The sequence below is a fragment of the Desmodus rotundus genome, chromosome 12, assembly GCF_022682495.2.
Source record: "Desmodus rotundus isolate HL8 chromosome 12, HLdesRot8A.1, whole genome shotgun sequence".
NCBI classification, from domain to species: Eukaryota; Metazoa; Chordata; class Mammalia; order Chiroptera; family Phyllostomidae; genus Desmodus; species Desmodus rotundus.
This window is the reverse complement of record NC_071398.1, coordinates 26,768,721-26,782,829: the sequence shown is the minus strand read 5'-3', so window position 1 is coordinate 26,782,829 and position 14,109 is coordinate 26,768,721. Positions and strand designations below refer to the sequence as shown.

Here is a 14,109-nt window from a genome sequence, read left to right as displayed (position 1 = left end):
ATCAGATTTATTGCTCATTTCAATATATGAGTTCAACTGCTCTGGTCTCTGTATCCTGAATGGATATAACTCCTGAAACTATTCTTCCACAAATAGCTTTTTATTCTCCACATGAAAGTAATTTAAGTATGTTGCAGGAAAAAGAAAACCAAGTCGAAAAATTAATTAACACCCAAACATAACCATTAATTAACACGTTGATTTCTCCTGCATCATGTTTCTTCGCAAACACACACCCATCATGCTACGTGCAAACACTTGATCTGTAATGAGGATGCCGTATGTAATCACAAACGTGTGTCTGTTTCCATTCCCTGTCCTGAATCTCTCCCTTATAAGTAGAACCTCTTCAAAAATATTTTCAGTCGTTAAACACAACTTCCATTTGATTCCATTTAAGTAAGCATCATGTCCTGCTATAAGATCATTGTATAAAAGTCTAACTAAATTTCTTCCTATTTCCTTAGGACAGATTCTAAAAAGTAAAATGACCAGGTCCATGGTTTTATACCTCTTACTACTAAGCTGGTTTCTAGAAAGCTGAAGCTGCCCTAAGGGTTCCAACATCCTTGAGATCCCCCCCAGGACCCCTCGTTTTGCTTTCCAGTGCCCAAAATATCACACCAGTCTGGGGGCTCCACTGAAGAGATAGGGACCCCCACTGTCGGGTTCAACACCCCTCAGATCCCACAGAGACACACTTAGAGTCACACCGCCCTGGGTCTGATGAAGCACAGAAACAATGAGCTCCGTGGGAAGAAACTGTCTTGGACAGCCACGGCTCTTCACGCACGATGGGCACTTGGGGGGTACTCACTTGATAAGAAGCAATAGTTTCTCTGTCCAACGTCCGTGTCACGGAGACGCTGCCCGTGTTCTCGTTGATTCTGAAAATTCCTTTAGGCTCTTGATCCACTCCCTTTCCAGTGAGCCGGAACTTGGACCCTTCCGGTCTGTCACTATCGACTACCTGGTCAGGGGAACGGAGTGACATTTAAGACTCTGGCACACAGAGAGGGCGCATTACAAATATACCTCAGCCAGCAACCCACGCAACACAGGTATTAATACAGAGGTGCCTAATAAACTCTAGTAAAGTAGTATCACCCAAAATAGCATCATTGCTTAACACCTTTCATCTCAATATGCAAATCTTTGCAGCTTACAGCTGTGGAGGCTCACCAGCACTGGGATGACACGCAGAGAAGGATCTAGGAGGGAAATAACTCCAGCAAAGTTCAAGGTTAGACATTCATATTATTTTTAACTCCTAAGAAACATCTTTTTTTTTCCTGCGAGCAAGGCCAACTAGACAATGAAAACAACAATAGAACTTTTGTTCAATAATCTTACAATAGGCATGCAGTGACTAAGGTACTAGGTGTTTACATAGGTCTTCACCCACCCCATTGGTTCTACAAGGTACTAGCCACAGTGGTGAGCAAGCATTTTTACACACATTTTTATTAAAAAAAAAAAAAAGAAAGAAAGAAACCTCAAAACGATGCTGGGTCAGGGGATGTTGTTATTTGCACTTAATGGATGAAACCACTGAGACATGGAGATTAAGTAAACCTGCCACAGTCACAGCCATTAGAAAGACAAAGAAGGGATTCAGAACCCATCTTCAATTTCTCCAGAGACATTGCTTTGCTGTACTCAGTTGTGAATTTACTTTAAGATAATTCCCTACAGGTTGTTAGCCTTGCTTTGACACTTGAAGAATAAATTCAGAAGATAAAGATGGACGAAGGTATGTCCAGGCAGAGAGAAGAGGACAGAGAGAGGCAGTGGACAGTGAGAGAGAGACTAGAGTTTCAGAAGCTGTGTCACTAGTGTGGTTTGAGTCTCAAAGGTGAGGTTGGGAGGCAATTAGGAACCAAATTATATTTCGTTTTCTTAATGGAATTTGAAGGTATCCAACTAAAGAGAAATTATTATTTGCAAAAATTGGTTTTAGAGTTTGCCCAAGTATTCATCTATATTTCACGCCACTCTATCACCAGCATCTGCAAGCATTAATTTGATTATAACAACAATTTGAAAGTCAGGAATGCAATAGAAATTCAAAACAAGCAGATAAAAGTAAGCTGATGTTGATTCAGGTGCAAGCTGTTTACAAATGAACAGTACCTCTTGGAACTTACTCAGCTGTGCCTGGAGGGTTTGGGTGACCAGAACAGGAAATGCGCCTTCTACTGGAATCAGCCTCCCTCCCACCGGGCCAGTTCTGTGGCCACCAAGCCTGCAATTCCAACAGCTGCCACCAGGTGGCAGTGATGCCTAAGGCAGCTTGACCCTCAAAGGGTTCTACGTGACACTTGAGTAAGGGCAGGACGGAGCTCTATATGGCAATATGGTGTTTTCCTGATTTAAAATATTCTTCATTAAAATACACTGAGAAATTTAATTAAACACCAATTACCTCTGTTTGCATTTTAAAATAATAGAAAATATCCAAAACAAGACTAAAAGTGAAGTCACCGCTTGACTTGATTTAATCCAACTGACATTCTCTCCCAAACCACTCCCCCTGGTTGGAAGCTCCATGAGGTCAACAGCTCAGCATATTGGGCTCACCACCGGACCCCAGTGCCTGGCGCAGTGCCTGGCGCAGTGCCTGGAATATAGCAGGAACCAAGGCCAACATCTGTTTAACGAAGAGCACCACTGCTCAGGCAAACATTTGTCCCAGCCCTAGCTTGGCCAATGATCAACCGGGTGACCTTGGACATGGTACTTTGCTTCTTTGGCTCCTGACTTCCTCATCTGTATGATGAAGATAACGCCACTTATTCCCCAGGGTTGTTAGTGGGGATTTAATGAGATGGTGTGTGCAAACTGTCCTTCCAGGCACATAGAAGGGGCTCCGTAAATAGTAGCTAATGATTGCAATACTAATCATAACAATCCTGACGAAATTATGCCATTGGTGGTAATGGGTAAGATGCACCTCTAGGCATAAAAATTATCTTAGCTATAATATTTTATGAAAATCTCTGAGGGAACACATCTCTTCACAATCCTCTCTGGTTTGAGAAAAGAAGGGTTCTGGAAACAGACCTCCTGTGGGAGGGGGCAGCTGAGAAAATGCCACTTTTCTTTGTCATCTCCATGTTTACTGTCCCTTCCCCTTTGGCCCAAATGTGGATTAGACCCTTCTCTTCTTGCTCCCCCAGGCACACCCAGCAGCTAGGTCCTCTCCAGAAGGTCGTATTATCCAGAGGACAATCTAAAGGGAAGTAAACCTGGGACACCTGCAAGAGCTCCGGAGCTGCTGTGCTTCCCAGGAGTGGACTTCTGGCCCCATCTCTCTGCCAGACATGGCCCCTTGGTGAGGACCTGCCAGGAGAAGCCTTCTGTGCTCTAATCTTTCCTGACCCTTCCCTGCTCAGAAAGAGCTGGGAGGACAGTATCCCAGACCTTCTGGTAGAAACACAGGGGTGGACTGTCCTGAAAGCTCTCTCAGGGCAAACACTGCCACCCTCCCATTTCTCCACCTGCCACTCAGTGCAGAAAGCTGAATTCTAGACTCAGAAATTCCCTTGGGGCAACTTTCCTCCTGCTATTAAGGTCAGGTCCTGGCTATTTTCTTGCTCTCTCTCAGAGAGCTTGACCCAGTTGGCCTCTCAGAAACGGGGTCTTGCAGAGACGACTCAGTTGAATGAACACAGGCTGTTGGATTTAAGTGACTTATTCCCCAGGACAGGAGCAAGTCCCCACTGTAAGCACCTCTGCTGGGCACGACTCATCTCTCTTTCTCAGTAATTTTGTTTTTAAAGCCTGGGCTTTTAATGTATCTGTTGATGCTGCCTCCTGGTCCTCAGAGCTGTATCCACTTTGAAATAATATCACACAGCCACACTGGTTACAATGCCCCCCTGACTGATGCGCCTTATGTGTCCCCCAGCACAGGGAAGTGAGGGGCCTCATTGTCCCTGGAACACTGGTCTCAAGATATGTTTCCCTGGACCAGCAGGGGCATCACCTGGGAAACGGATAGAAATGCAAATTCTTAGGCCCCACCCAGACTCCTAAATCAGAAGCCCATGGGGCGGGGCCTGGGTGATTCCGATGCACACCCAAGTTTGAGGACCACTGATTTAGACAGATTTTATCACCATCCACACTCATTATAACTGGCAGTAATTTCCACAGCTACCATTTGGATCTTTCTGCTAAGAAAAGTCTGAGTTTATTTGCTACCTTCTTCCTAAACCTAATATTTTAAACATATAACACTATCAGGAATTCTTTGAAAAACTTGTTTTCTAGAAAACCAGCAAAGCAGAGCTGGTACTTCTCCAAGTCCAATACCTGAACACATGCCAAAGGCATCCCGGGATCTTGGAGAGGAAAGCATGGGAGAGGGAAAACACAGGAGTCTGGACCCCATTTAGATTCTGGAATCAACCACCACCTCTCCAGCTTCCTGGTTTCTAGGGACCCCAGTCCACTTCAGCCTCACTAAGGTGGGCGGTAGGAGGTGTGCAATGGCCACAGACCCAGAGAGGAGCTCAGCCACATGTCAAAGCTATTCCACGTAAGGCAAGTGGGTTTCTAGATGACACTGATCATACCCTGTTAAACTCCTGGAAAGTGTACAGGTGCGGCCTCACAGCTACGGCCCCCCCAGGGCTGGGGCCCTTTGTTGTCGTTGTTACCATGGCAGAATGTAAGAAATCCAGCGCACCCTGTCTGGCCAGAACGAATCCTGCACCAGCTCCCTCCTGAAGCAGCTGTTAACACCCATTATACCACATAGCAGGGCTTCACAATTAGCTGATCTTTCCTATTATTCTTTGTAATTCAACACTTCTTTTCACAGTGGGATTTTTTTTCTTATCCTTTGAGTTGGAATGAGAAAAAAAGAGCTAATAATGAGAAAAAACTTGGACTGTGGGCATGTAAATAGCACACAGAAGTCTTGCTGCATATCTGGGTAGAGTGACTTCCCAGATAGCCTTGGCAGTGGCCAGCAGCCTACCTGTGTCCCTGGCACGGCACAGATGGGACCAGAGTCCTCTGCACCCAGGGAGGGTGGGAAATACCGTGGCCTGTGGCAGGCAGTGGCTGTTTGACTTCAGTTTCAAAGGATGTTCTCGCTGCATATTTCTTAGAGAATGTGCCCTGTGATGGACAAAGCCAAGGCCCCTTTAAGTCCTGTCCCCTCATGCAGTCCTATCCCTGCCTCTATTCACAGCTGCAAGTAACCAATGATACCAGGTTACATACATATGCTGTTAAGGAACTCTATGAATTTACATATATGTATATGTGCTCATAGAATATACAGCAACTTTGCATGCTTTTAAATAAATAGGATCATTCTGTATAAGTTATTCTATATTTTTTCTAATCAATGTGTTTGGAATACATATATACACACATACATATCTCCCAACTTTTGGGGAAATAATTTTACATTTATAGAAACATTGCCAAAGTAGTAGAGTTCCCATATACTTTTAATCCAGTTTCCCCCAATGTTAACATCTTATGTAACCATGGACCATTGGTCCCAACTGAAAAATTAACATGGATACGTGACTATTAACTACCCTCCAGATTTCATGTATTCGATTTTACCAGTTTTTCCACTTCTATCCTTTTTCTGACCCAAAATCCAATCTGGAACCTCACGTTGCCTTTAGTCAGTGTGGTTTTTAATTGCCTATTTTGGTGGCTCCGTATGGGTTCAGACTTTTCCTGATTGTACTGATATCAGTCGTTTTCCCTACAGAAAATGTATCTGATGTATCGAAATGCCACGGTCACCAAGTTTTATGTATCGTAGCCCTGCCCCCTGCTGATCTCCAGTGTCTGCACCTTAGCTCACATTTTTCACAAGACATTTTTGACTGCTTCGTTCTCAGTGCCTGGAACAGTGCATTTAACACAGTAAGCTTTCAATAAGTATTTGTTTACCAAATAAGTAGCCAACTGTTCCAATAGTCTCCTAACTGGCCTCCATGCTTCTGATTTCTCCTTTCCCCTCCTATCCTAATTCTGGTTAACCTAAAATGCAAGCTCAAACCTGACTGAGAAGTCCCCAGATTAAATATTTCAAGGGCTCCCAGGGTAATATCCCAGAGGCTCTCTTTGATAGGTCTCCACCTGCTTCTTCAACTCCAACTTTTTGCCTCAACCAAACATAGGCCTTCTGAACTTTGTCCACTTTCCCTGGACCTGGGTCTCTGGACTTCCCTCCCCCTTCCCGTTCTGCTGGAGACCTCTCCTGTCTTCCTGGACTCAGCACCAGAGGTGACTCCCTCACTGGGGCGTCTCCCGACTTCTTCTGCCCCACTCTGTGGAGACCAAACCTCATTCTCTGGGCTTAACCCTGCTCACCAGCGAGGCCTATTAATGCAGGGGTCCCCAACCCCTGGACCAGTCCAGGCCTATTAGGAACCGGGCTGCACAGCAGGAGGTGGGCATGAATGTAATGTACTTGAATCACCCCAAACACTCTCTGCCCCACCCCCTGGTCTGTAGAAAAATTGTCTTCCACGAAACCGTCCCTGGTGCCAAAAAGGTTGGGGACTGCTGTATGAAAGCACAGAGAACAGATGGTCTCTTTCTTGGTGGTGGTAATTGTCCCTTGGGCTATTTATTTCTTATTCCCTTTAACATTTCCTGAGTTTGAAATATAGAAGGCACTTGATTAAAGCTTTTAGTGAAGAAGTTCAACTTTATTTGCATATTTTTATGTGATCATAAAATGCTCATAAACTCACAAATTAAAATAAAAAACAAGGTCTATTATACAACCTTTTAAAAAAAAATGCAGTCACTTTACCTCTGCAACATCAGTACCTTTTCATTTCTCCTTTTACAAATCCCCAAAGTTGACTTCCGAGGCCGGGGTTATGAACACCTAGGAGTCACAAAGGGCCTCAGAATCTTCCCTGCCCTTATCAGTGTAAATCCTCTGTGTGAGGACCCTCTCAGTAAACACTGCTCATTATGCAAAGCAGCCCCAACACAAATACCCCAGCACTTCTTCCCTGTCACATCCAACTAAACTGGTGCCTCTAATTCTCCTCTATTGGAATTCTACGCAGCAGAGAGAAAGAAGGAGCTTATACCCTTTGCAACAGCATGGATGAAACTGGAGAGCATTATGCTAAGTGAAATAAGCCAGGAAGTGAGGGACAAATACCATATGATCTCACCTTTAACTGGAACATAAGCAATAGAAGGAAAAAGCAAACAAAATATAACCAGAGACATTGAAGTTAAGAACAATGTAACAATAGCAAGGGCGGGGGTGGGGGGTGGGGGCGGGGACAGTAGGTAGAGGGGATTACAGGAACTACTATAAAGGACACATGAACAAATCCAAGGGGGAGGGTGGAGAGGGGGGAGGGAAGTGGGTTCACCTGGGGTGGGGTGAAGGGATGGGGGAAAAGGCATACAACTGTAATTAAATAACAATAAATAAATTAAAAAAAAAAAAAAAAAAAAAAAAAAAAAAAAAAAAGAAAATCAGGAAAGCCTTCAAAGGATAGAAGACTGTATCATAGAAGACTATTCATACATATGATCAAAAGAATGAAAAACTAGAAAATAATGAGACCTTCCCCGCAAATTACAGAAGGGAACGCATCACATGTGAACTGTGTAGGTCTTTGGGGAATGGAGTAGGGACGATATTTTTTTCCTTCACCTTTACAATATTTATGGTTTCACAAAATGACACTATATTCCTTATTTATACAGTAAAAAATAACTTTTTTAAAAGTGTAAGAATAAATATTGACAATGTGCATGATAGTTTAGAAGATGTGTTTTATTCTGTTAAATAGGGGAAAATACGCACTTATTGCCATCACCTATAGTCATTAGAAGGCATTGCTTTATCATTAGATTGGTTCTCTAAGGTTATCTATAAGCATTAATTAATTCTTAGCTGTGATTTAGTCCTTGACATGCCTTTGAACTTGAACATATTTAGCCACTCAGCAGTCTGGGTAGCTATTACATCCACACCCTATTCTAATCTTCATGCTGGTCAAACTACTTTCAACCACTTGTTCATAAATTAACAAGGGGAACTAAGGAAAATTCAGTGCCAAGAGTCCCAGTACTCCGGTGTAGAAACACTGAACCAATGCTCTGGCAATCCAATGAAGGAGGACGACAGCTAGACACCCACTAGACCAGTGGTTCTCACATTAGCTAGGGCTGGCTGCATTCACCACCCAGTTCAAATGGTTTCCATTGTCCCATGGAGGTTACTAAGATTCAAGGCAGGATGGTACATTTGGGAAGGAACAGCAAACCCCAGTAATGCCAGATGAGGGCATAACTAAATCCACTATCTTTATCCTGGATCTATTAGTGTTTTCATTGCACCAACTTTGCTTTTGTTCTTTTATAACAAAGACATTTAAGGTTATTCCCAAGCACAGCTTAAACTGAGTTTCACAGGATTCAGTGTTAATTGTTGGGTTTATGGTTTTTGTGTTATTTTCTGATAGTTTATAATTTTTTTGGTCATTTTCTCTAGGCTGTAGGATTTCTATTTATGAGAATGCTTCTTAATTTCCAAGTATTGACAATGTTTTAATTGTTTATTTCCAATGTATTACATAATAATGTGGCTTATGAAATTTCTACTGTTCAGTTTTTAAAAAGATTTATTAGTGGCCAAGTGTAATATCATTTTTACTAAATGATCCATTGGATACATAGAAGGAATGGACATTCTGCAGCATTATTCACAGTGGCCAAGAGGTGAAAGCAACCCAAGTGTCCGGTGATGGATGAATGGACACACAAAACAGGGTGCGTGCACACAACTGAATATTACTCAGCCTTAAACATGAATATATTACGTTAAGTGAAACACAACAGTCACAAAAGGACAAATACTTCATGCTTGCACACACTTCGACATGTAATCGGCCCAACGCCGTTCTTATGGCAGGAGCTCAGGTTATGTCAATGAATGTACCAGAATGAGACCTCCATTTACTGTCTCTCTCCCATGACTTTCATCGCGATGTTTCCTTCGTGAACACAATTTCCTCGAACACTCGTCTTCTCCCACTGGCTTTTCTTCTATTCAAAATATTTATCAGCCATTTGTGAATTCTATAGTACTCACAGCCCTCAACGGCTCACAGTTCAATACTCTCTACGAAGTCTCCATTACGCAACATAACAGACATACCGAATGATACGACAGCAGATCAGAAAAAGAGGAAGTTATCTTTGGGTCATTCAGACACTGTACTTTACTTGGCTGGGCCCATTCTTCACCCATCAGTAGCACACTTTTGCATCCCTTATTGTCTAAGAGAATGACTGGGGATCTTAGTGGGTCACTTCCTCAGTGGTTTCTTAATGCAGACTGTGAGTTTAACTCTCCTGCTCATTGGGTATCTTGACTTTGCTTCTTTTTTTCATCAAAAATGAAGATAGTCCCTGAAATGTCTAGTGAAAACTCTAGATCTTCTATACCTCTATATCTTCTATTTATGAATCAGGCTTATGGTCAGGGAGTAGTCACTGAAGCTTTCCTAGTTATTTTGTCTCCTCTCTTTTTGGGCACATAGTAGAACTATACCTCCCTGGCCATTTGAAGTTCGTTGTGGCATTAAGATTTGCTTTAGACAATGAAATGTGAAAATGACATGTGTCATTATGGCTAATCCTGATCAAAAGCTTTAAGAGTTATAGTGTGCTTAGCCAGGTTCTTTCTGCTTTCTCCAGGGTGACTAGCTATATTTATGTTTCAAATAGTGGTGACTTCATCAACCTAGATCCCAAAGAAAAAACAGTCCTGAGGAACAGAGCCCCCAACTAACCCTCAGTGGACATGGAGCTTAATTAATCCTTTGTTGCTTTGAACCATTGAAATTAGGAGATGCTTATCACTACAGCAGAGCCTATCCTATCCTGACTAATGCACAGAGTACTTAGGAGAAGAACGCTTACAGCTCAGAACTCATGAACAATGTGGACTTACTGAAAGTCATGTGGCCTCTCTGAGCTTCATTTCCTTCCTCTGCAAAACAGGAGAAATAAGGCTTATCCCAAAAGGATTACAGTGGGTAAATGATCTGAGAAATAGTAAGTGCTGAGGTACATAAGCATCCTCAATAATGTAAGGCAATTGTTCTTATTATGATTATTAAATAGTGATGATGCTAATGATAATGGCAGTGGTGATGACAAGGCTGCCATTTATTCACCACTAACTCTGTGTCACACACTTTTCTTAGCATTTTACATACATCAGTTCCTTTAATCCTTACAGCAACTCTATGGGGGTAGGGACTGATATTAATATCCACTTTACAGAGGAAGAAACTGAGCCCCACAAACTTTGCCAAAGTCAGCTAGATAATGACTTTGGATTTGAACTCAAGTATCCAGAGCCCATGGCCTTTCCCCCTTTTCTATATGGCCAACTGATCAACATGTCCTGGGTTGAGTAGGAGTACCCCAGGGGTAAAATCAACCCAGCACTATTGAAAGTGCTCTCAGTCTGTGCTCCTGGTGATGTGCCCGCCCCAGGAAGACTGGGGAGGAGATGTTCATCTCAGGCCTATGTCAGCAGCAGAGCCAAGATTAGGGACTTCCAAGTGTCCATCCCAGATTTGTATGTATCCAATGGGCCAGCCATTCACTCTGTATGTTAAATTCTTGGTAGGAGCATCTTTACCTTCTCACACCTTCTAAGCTTTGTCATAGTAATAGTGTAACTTAGAGGTTTCTGCATGCATTCTGCTGTCTGAAAGGATAATAAATTAATCACACCCTCGGGCACTGTTCAAACACACACACTTAATCTCTTACTAACTTGCCAAACTTTCCCTCCTCGCCATTGCTCTGCTCCTCTCCCTTCCATCGGTTCAGATGTTTATGGTTCCCAAAGAAATATTAAACCAAATATTTATGCACTCATCTGAACCAGAGTTCAGAGAAAGCAATGTAACAAAATCAGCATTATGAACCTGGAGCTATTCCCATTTGGAAGTTATAAACATGAACAATTGAACAATTTCTCCCTAGAAGTGCATGTTGGCTGTCCTTTCCTTGAGAGTTTCAATGCTTATTCTTATTATTCTCATAATTCAGGACAAATTTTAATGTTAAGTCTGATGTTTGGAAACACAAGCAGTGTTAAATATAAATAAAATTTCAATCATTTCCAATCGAAAGCCCAACATTCTATTCTGCTTTGCATATACCTCTGTTAGAAGGGCCTGTGCAGTTCTGTGCATGGTTTTGAATTTCTTCATTCCCTGAAGCAGCTACCATCTCTCACAGTTGGATCACCACTAATTAGAACCTTTCAAAGGCTGCCCACACCACCACTTTCAGGGAAAATTTAGGCTCCCTCAGTAACACATGGAAGGCTCCCTATAGCCTGTTCCCTGCCTCTGTCTTCAGCCTCAACTGTTGGGGTGTTCACACATATCCCCCTGTCCTGTTTTGTTGTCATTTCCCCAAAAGTACCACATTTTGGCCTACCCCTGTTTCAGCCCTGGGGTTACCCTCTTCTGACTCAGAGGCACCCATTGGAAGGAAATCTGAGCCTGGCCAGTCAGATCGTCTCTTAGGGAAGCCTGGGAGAGGTCAGGGAGATACTGAGTCAGCTGGGGGCTATGGACCATTAAAGTCTCGTCAGCTTGAAAGTTGAGTCCACTATTTTGGGAAGACCCTTTGGGCAGTAAATACAGACATTGATAAAGGGAATAGTCTACTACGAAAACGGATTTACGTAGGTTATAAGACAGTTCATGCTCAAGCACTGTGTTACCTACCACTCCACAGCTAATAAATTAACCTCTTCGACACTACTAAATCTCACATCTCAGGAGTGGTCTCCAGGTTATACTCTTCCAGAAAAATATCACGCTCCCTTTCCCAATGTACCTGGTAAGTGGCTTTAATCCACCAGGATATTATGAAATGGATATCAGTATGTCTCATTCCTCCCTCACCCCTCGATTCTCTAATCACATTCATATCTTCAGAAAGGGCTTCCCTGACCACCTGATTAAAAAAAAATAGTGGTTTCCCTTCCAACATCATCTTCTATGCCCATTACCCTGTTCTGTTTTCCTTCCCAGAACCCATGACCACCTGACATGCTATCTGTTTGTTATCTCTATTTGCCATTAAATTATATGCTCCACGTTAATAAAGACTTTTGTTTTGTTTGTTGCTGTAAAGGGTGCATGGTGCACAGTAGACAAATAAGTAAAGACGCTATGTAAAGAGAAGCTGGAGTGAGAGGCCATATTAAGGAAAGAAAATTAATGCGTAAGTCAACGCACATGCACAGCTCCTTTTGTTTCAAGATGGCTTATCAACTTCTGGTAAGGACCAGCTCTGCTTCTTGGGCTTGAGTTCTGAAAGCTATTCAGGTAAACTCCCAATAGAGTGATTTTGAGTAATTCTCCTAAGTCAATCATCCCATGATACCCCATTTTTAAAAATATTTTTTTAACAGAGGGGAAGGGAGCGAGAAAGAGAGGGAGAGAAACATCAATGTGTGGTTGCCTCTCACATACCCCCAACTGGGGACCTGGCCCGCAACCCTGGCATGTGCCCTCGACTGGGAATTGAACTAGTGACTCTGGTTGTCAGGCTGGCACTCAGTCCATTGAGTCACACCAGCTAGGGCGAGATCCCATTTTTAAGGATCTGGAGCATGTGCCTTGAAAATTAACAGGTCCGTGGATGAAATAGGTCAACTTGCGTAAACATCTTTCTTCTTCTGAAGCTTATGGCTGCATAAAACATGGCTTTTCCAAGGAGGCCTAACAAGAAAGACTCATACACATAGACTCACTAAAGGCTTTGGCGAAGCATTTCAGAAGATGCACAATAAATGAAAGGATCTTGGTGGGGGATTTGTATGGTCATGAAGTTCCTCTCAAGTCACAGTTACAAATCCTCTGAAACAGCCATGGGTAAGCACAACTGTCCAGTTAAGTGCCTTGTGGGGGATTCTTCCTGGACAGATGATACTGTGTAGTACATTCTATCCCAGGGATACGGGGCTAGAGGCCATGTGAGGTAGGAACCCAGAAGGAAGCACACATTTGAGAAAGAAGTAAAGTGATATGTTCTGTATCAGACGAACACCATGGAGCTCCTTAAGTGATGGGAGAAGTACAAAAATGGGGCAGGAGGCAGTTTTGGACATCACTTCAAGTCCTACAGAAGAGGAGATTGGCTTAGTTTTGTTGTTTCAGGAAAGTCGATCAACGTGTTACTGAACAGATTTCAGTTCAAAAGAAGGATGCCATCCTGAGGTTGAAGAGCTTTAGCTGATGGCACTGGCTGCCTGGTGATGGAGAAGGCTGCCCCCAGGGCGCCAGGCTTACATTGCCAGCTGGTAAAGATGCTGCAGAGACAATCGATATGAGATACACTCTGCAGTGGTTTCTCACTCCCAGCTGCTGTAATTCCTTAAGTCCAAAGCTCAGAGCAGCCCTGAACACGTATGGATCAGAGATACGTGAGCAGGCATGGGATGAAGTGCTGTCCAGAGATCTCTGTTTAAACTTAACTCAGCCACTTTCTACTCATTGCTTGGGCAAGGACTCTCTTTCATTTCCTGTAGCTCCATTTCTGTAGGTGCTGAGCAACATCTATCATTCCTGCTCCGGCAGTGCAATGGTTTGGAAAATGGTTTCTAGTTTAGCTTGGTTCTAACATGTCACTGGTTTTTGACCTTGAACAAATCTTTTCACCCATAAAAATATCAGTTCCCTCTTCAGTTAAGTGAAGATAACAGACCTGAGCTCCCAAGCTCCTGGTAAGGACAGAGTGCTGTGACTGGCACACAGTAGGCACTCAATAAGTGCTAAAACTTATCTAAGTATATCTAAATACAACATGTTAATATCAGGAAGAGTAATTTCATAATTAAGAGGACTTTTAAAAACCTTCAAGTTGCATCCTATGTAATAATTGCTTTCACTGAGCTGTTACAAATGTCAGGTACGATGTCAAAGCAGCTTTATGTGTAGTTCACCAGGTAGTCACTATTATTGCTACTTCCAAGATAGGAAACACGAGTCCCAGTAAGGTGAAGCCATTTGTCCAACTGGGTTACACAGCTAGTTTGGGGGCAGGGCC

General features: G+C 42.9%; 1 protein-coding gene across 1 annotated transcript in view; it reads right to left on the bottom strand.

Annotated features, from left to right (window-relative positions):
- Positions 1–14,109, bottom strand: part of CDH13 (cadherin 13) — a 1,057,449-nt gene that overhangs the window by 495,699 nt on the left and 547,641 nt on the right. Inside the window, exon 5 of the mRNA XM_024556040.4 lies at positions 818–970. Within this exon, the coding sequence (XP_024411808.1) occupies positions 818–970 (153 nt within the window). The remainder of the gene's footprint in view (positions 1–817; positions 971–14,109) is intronic.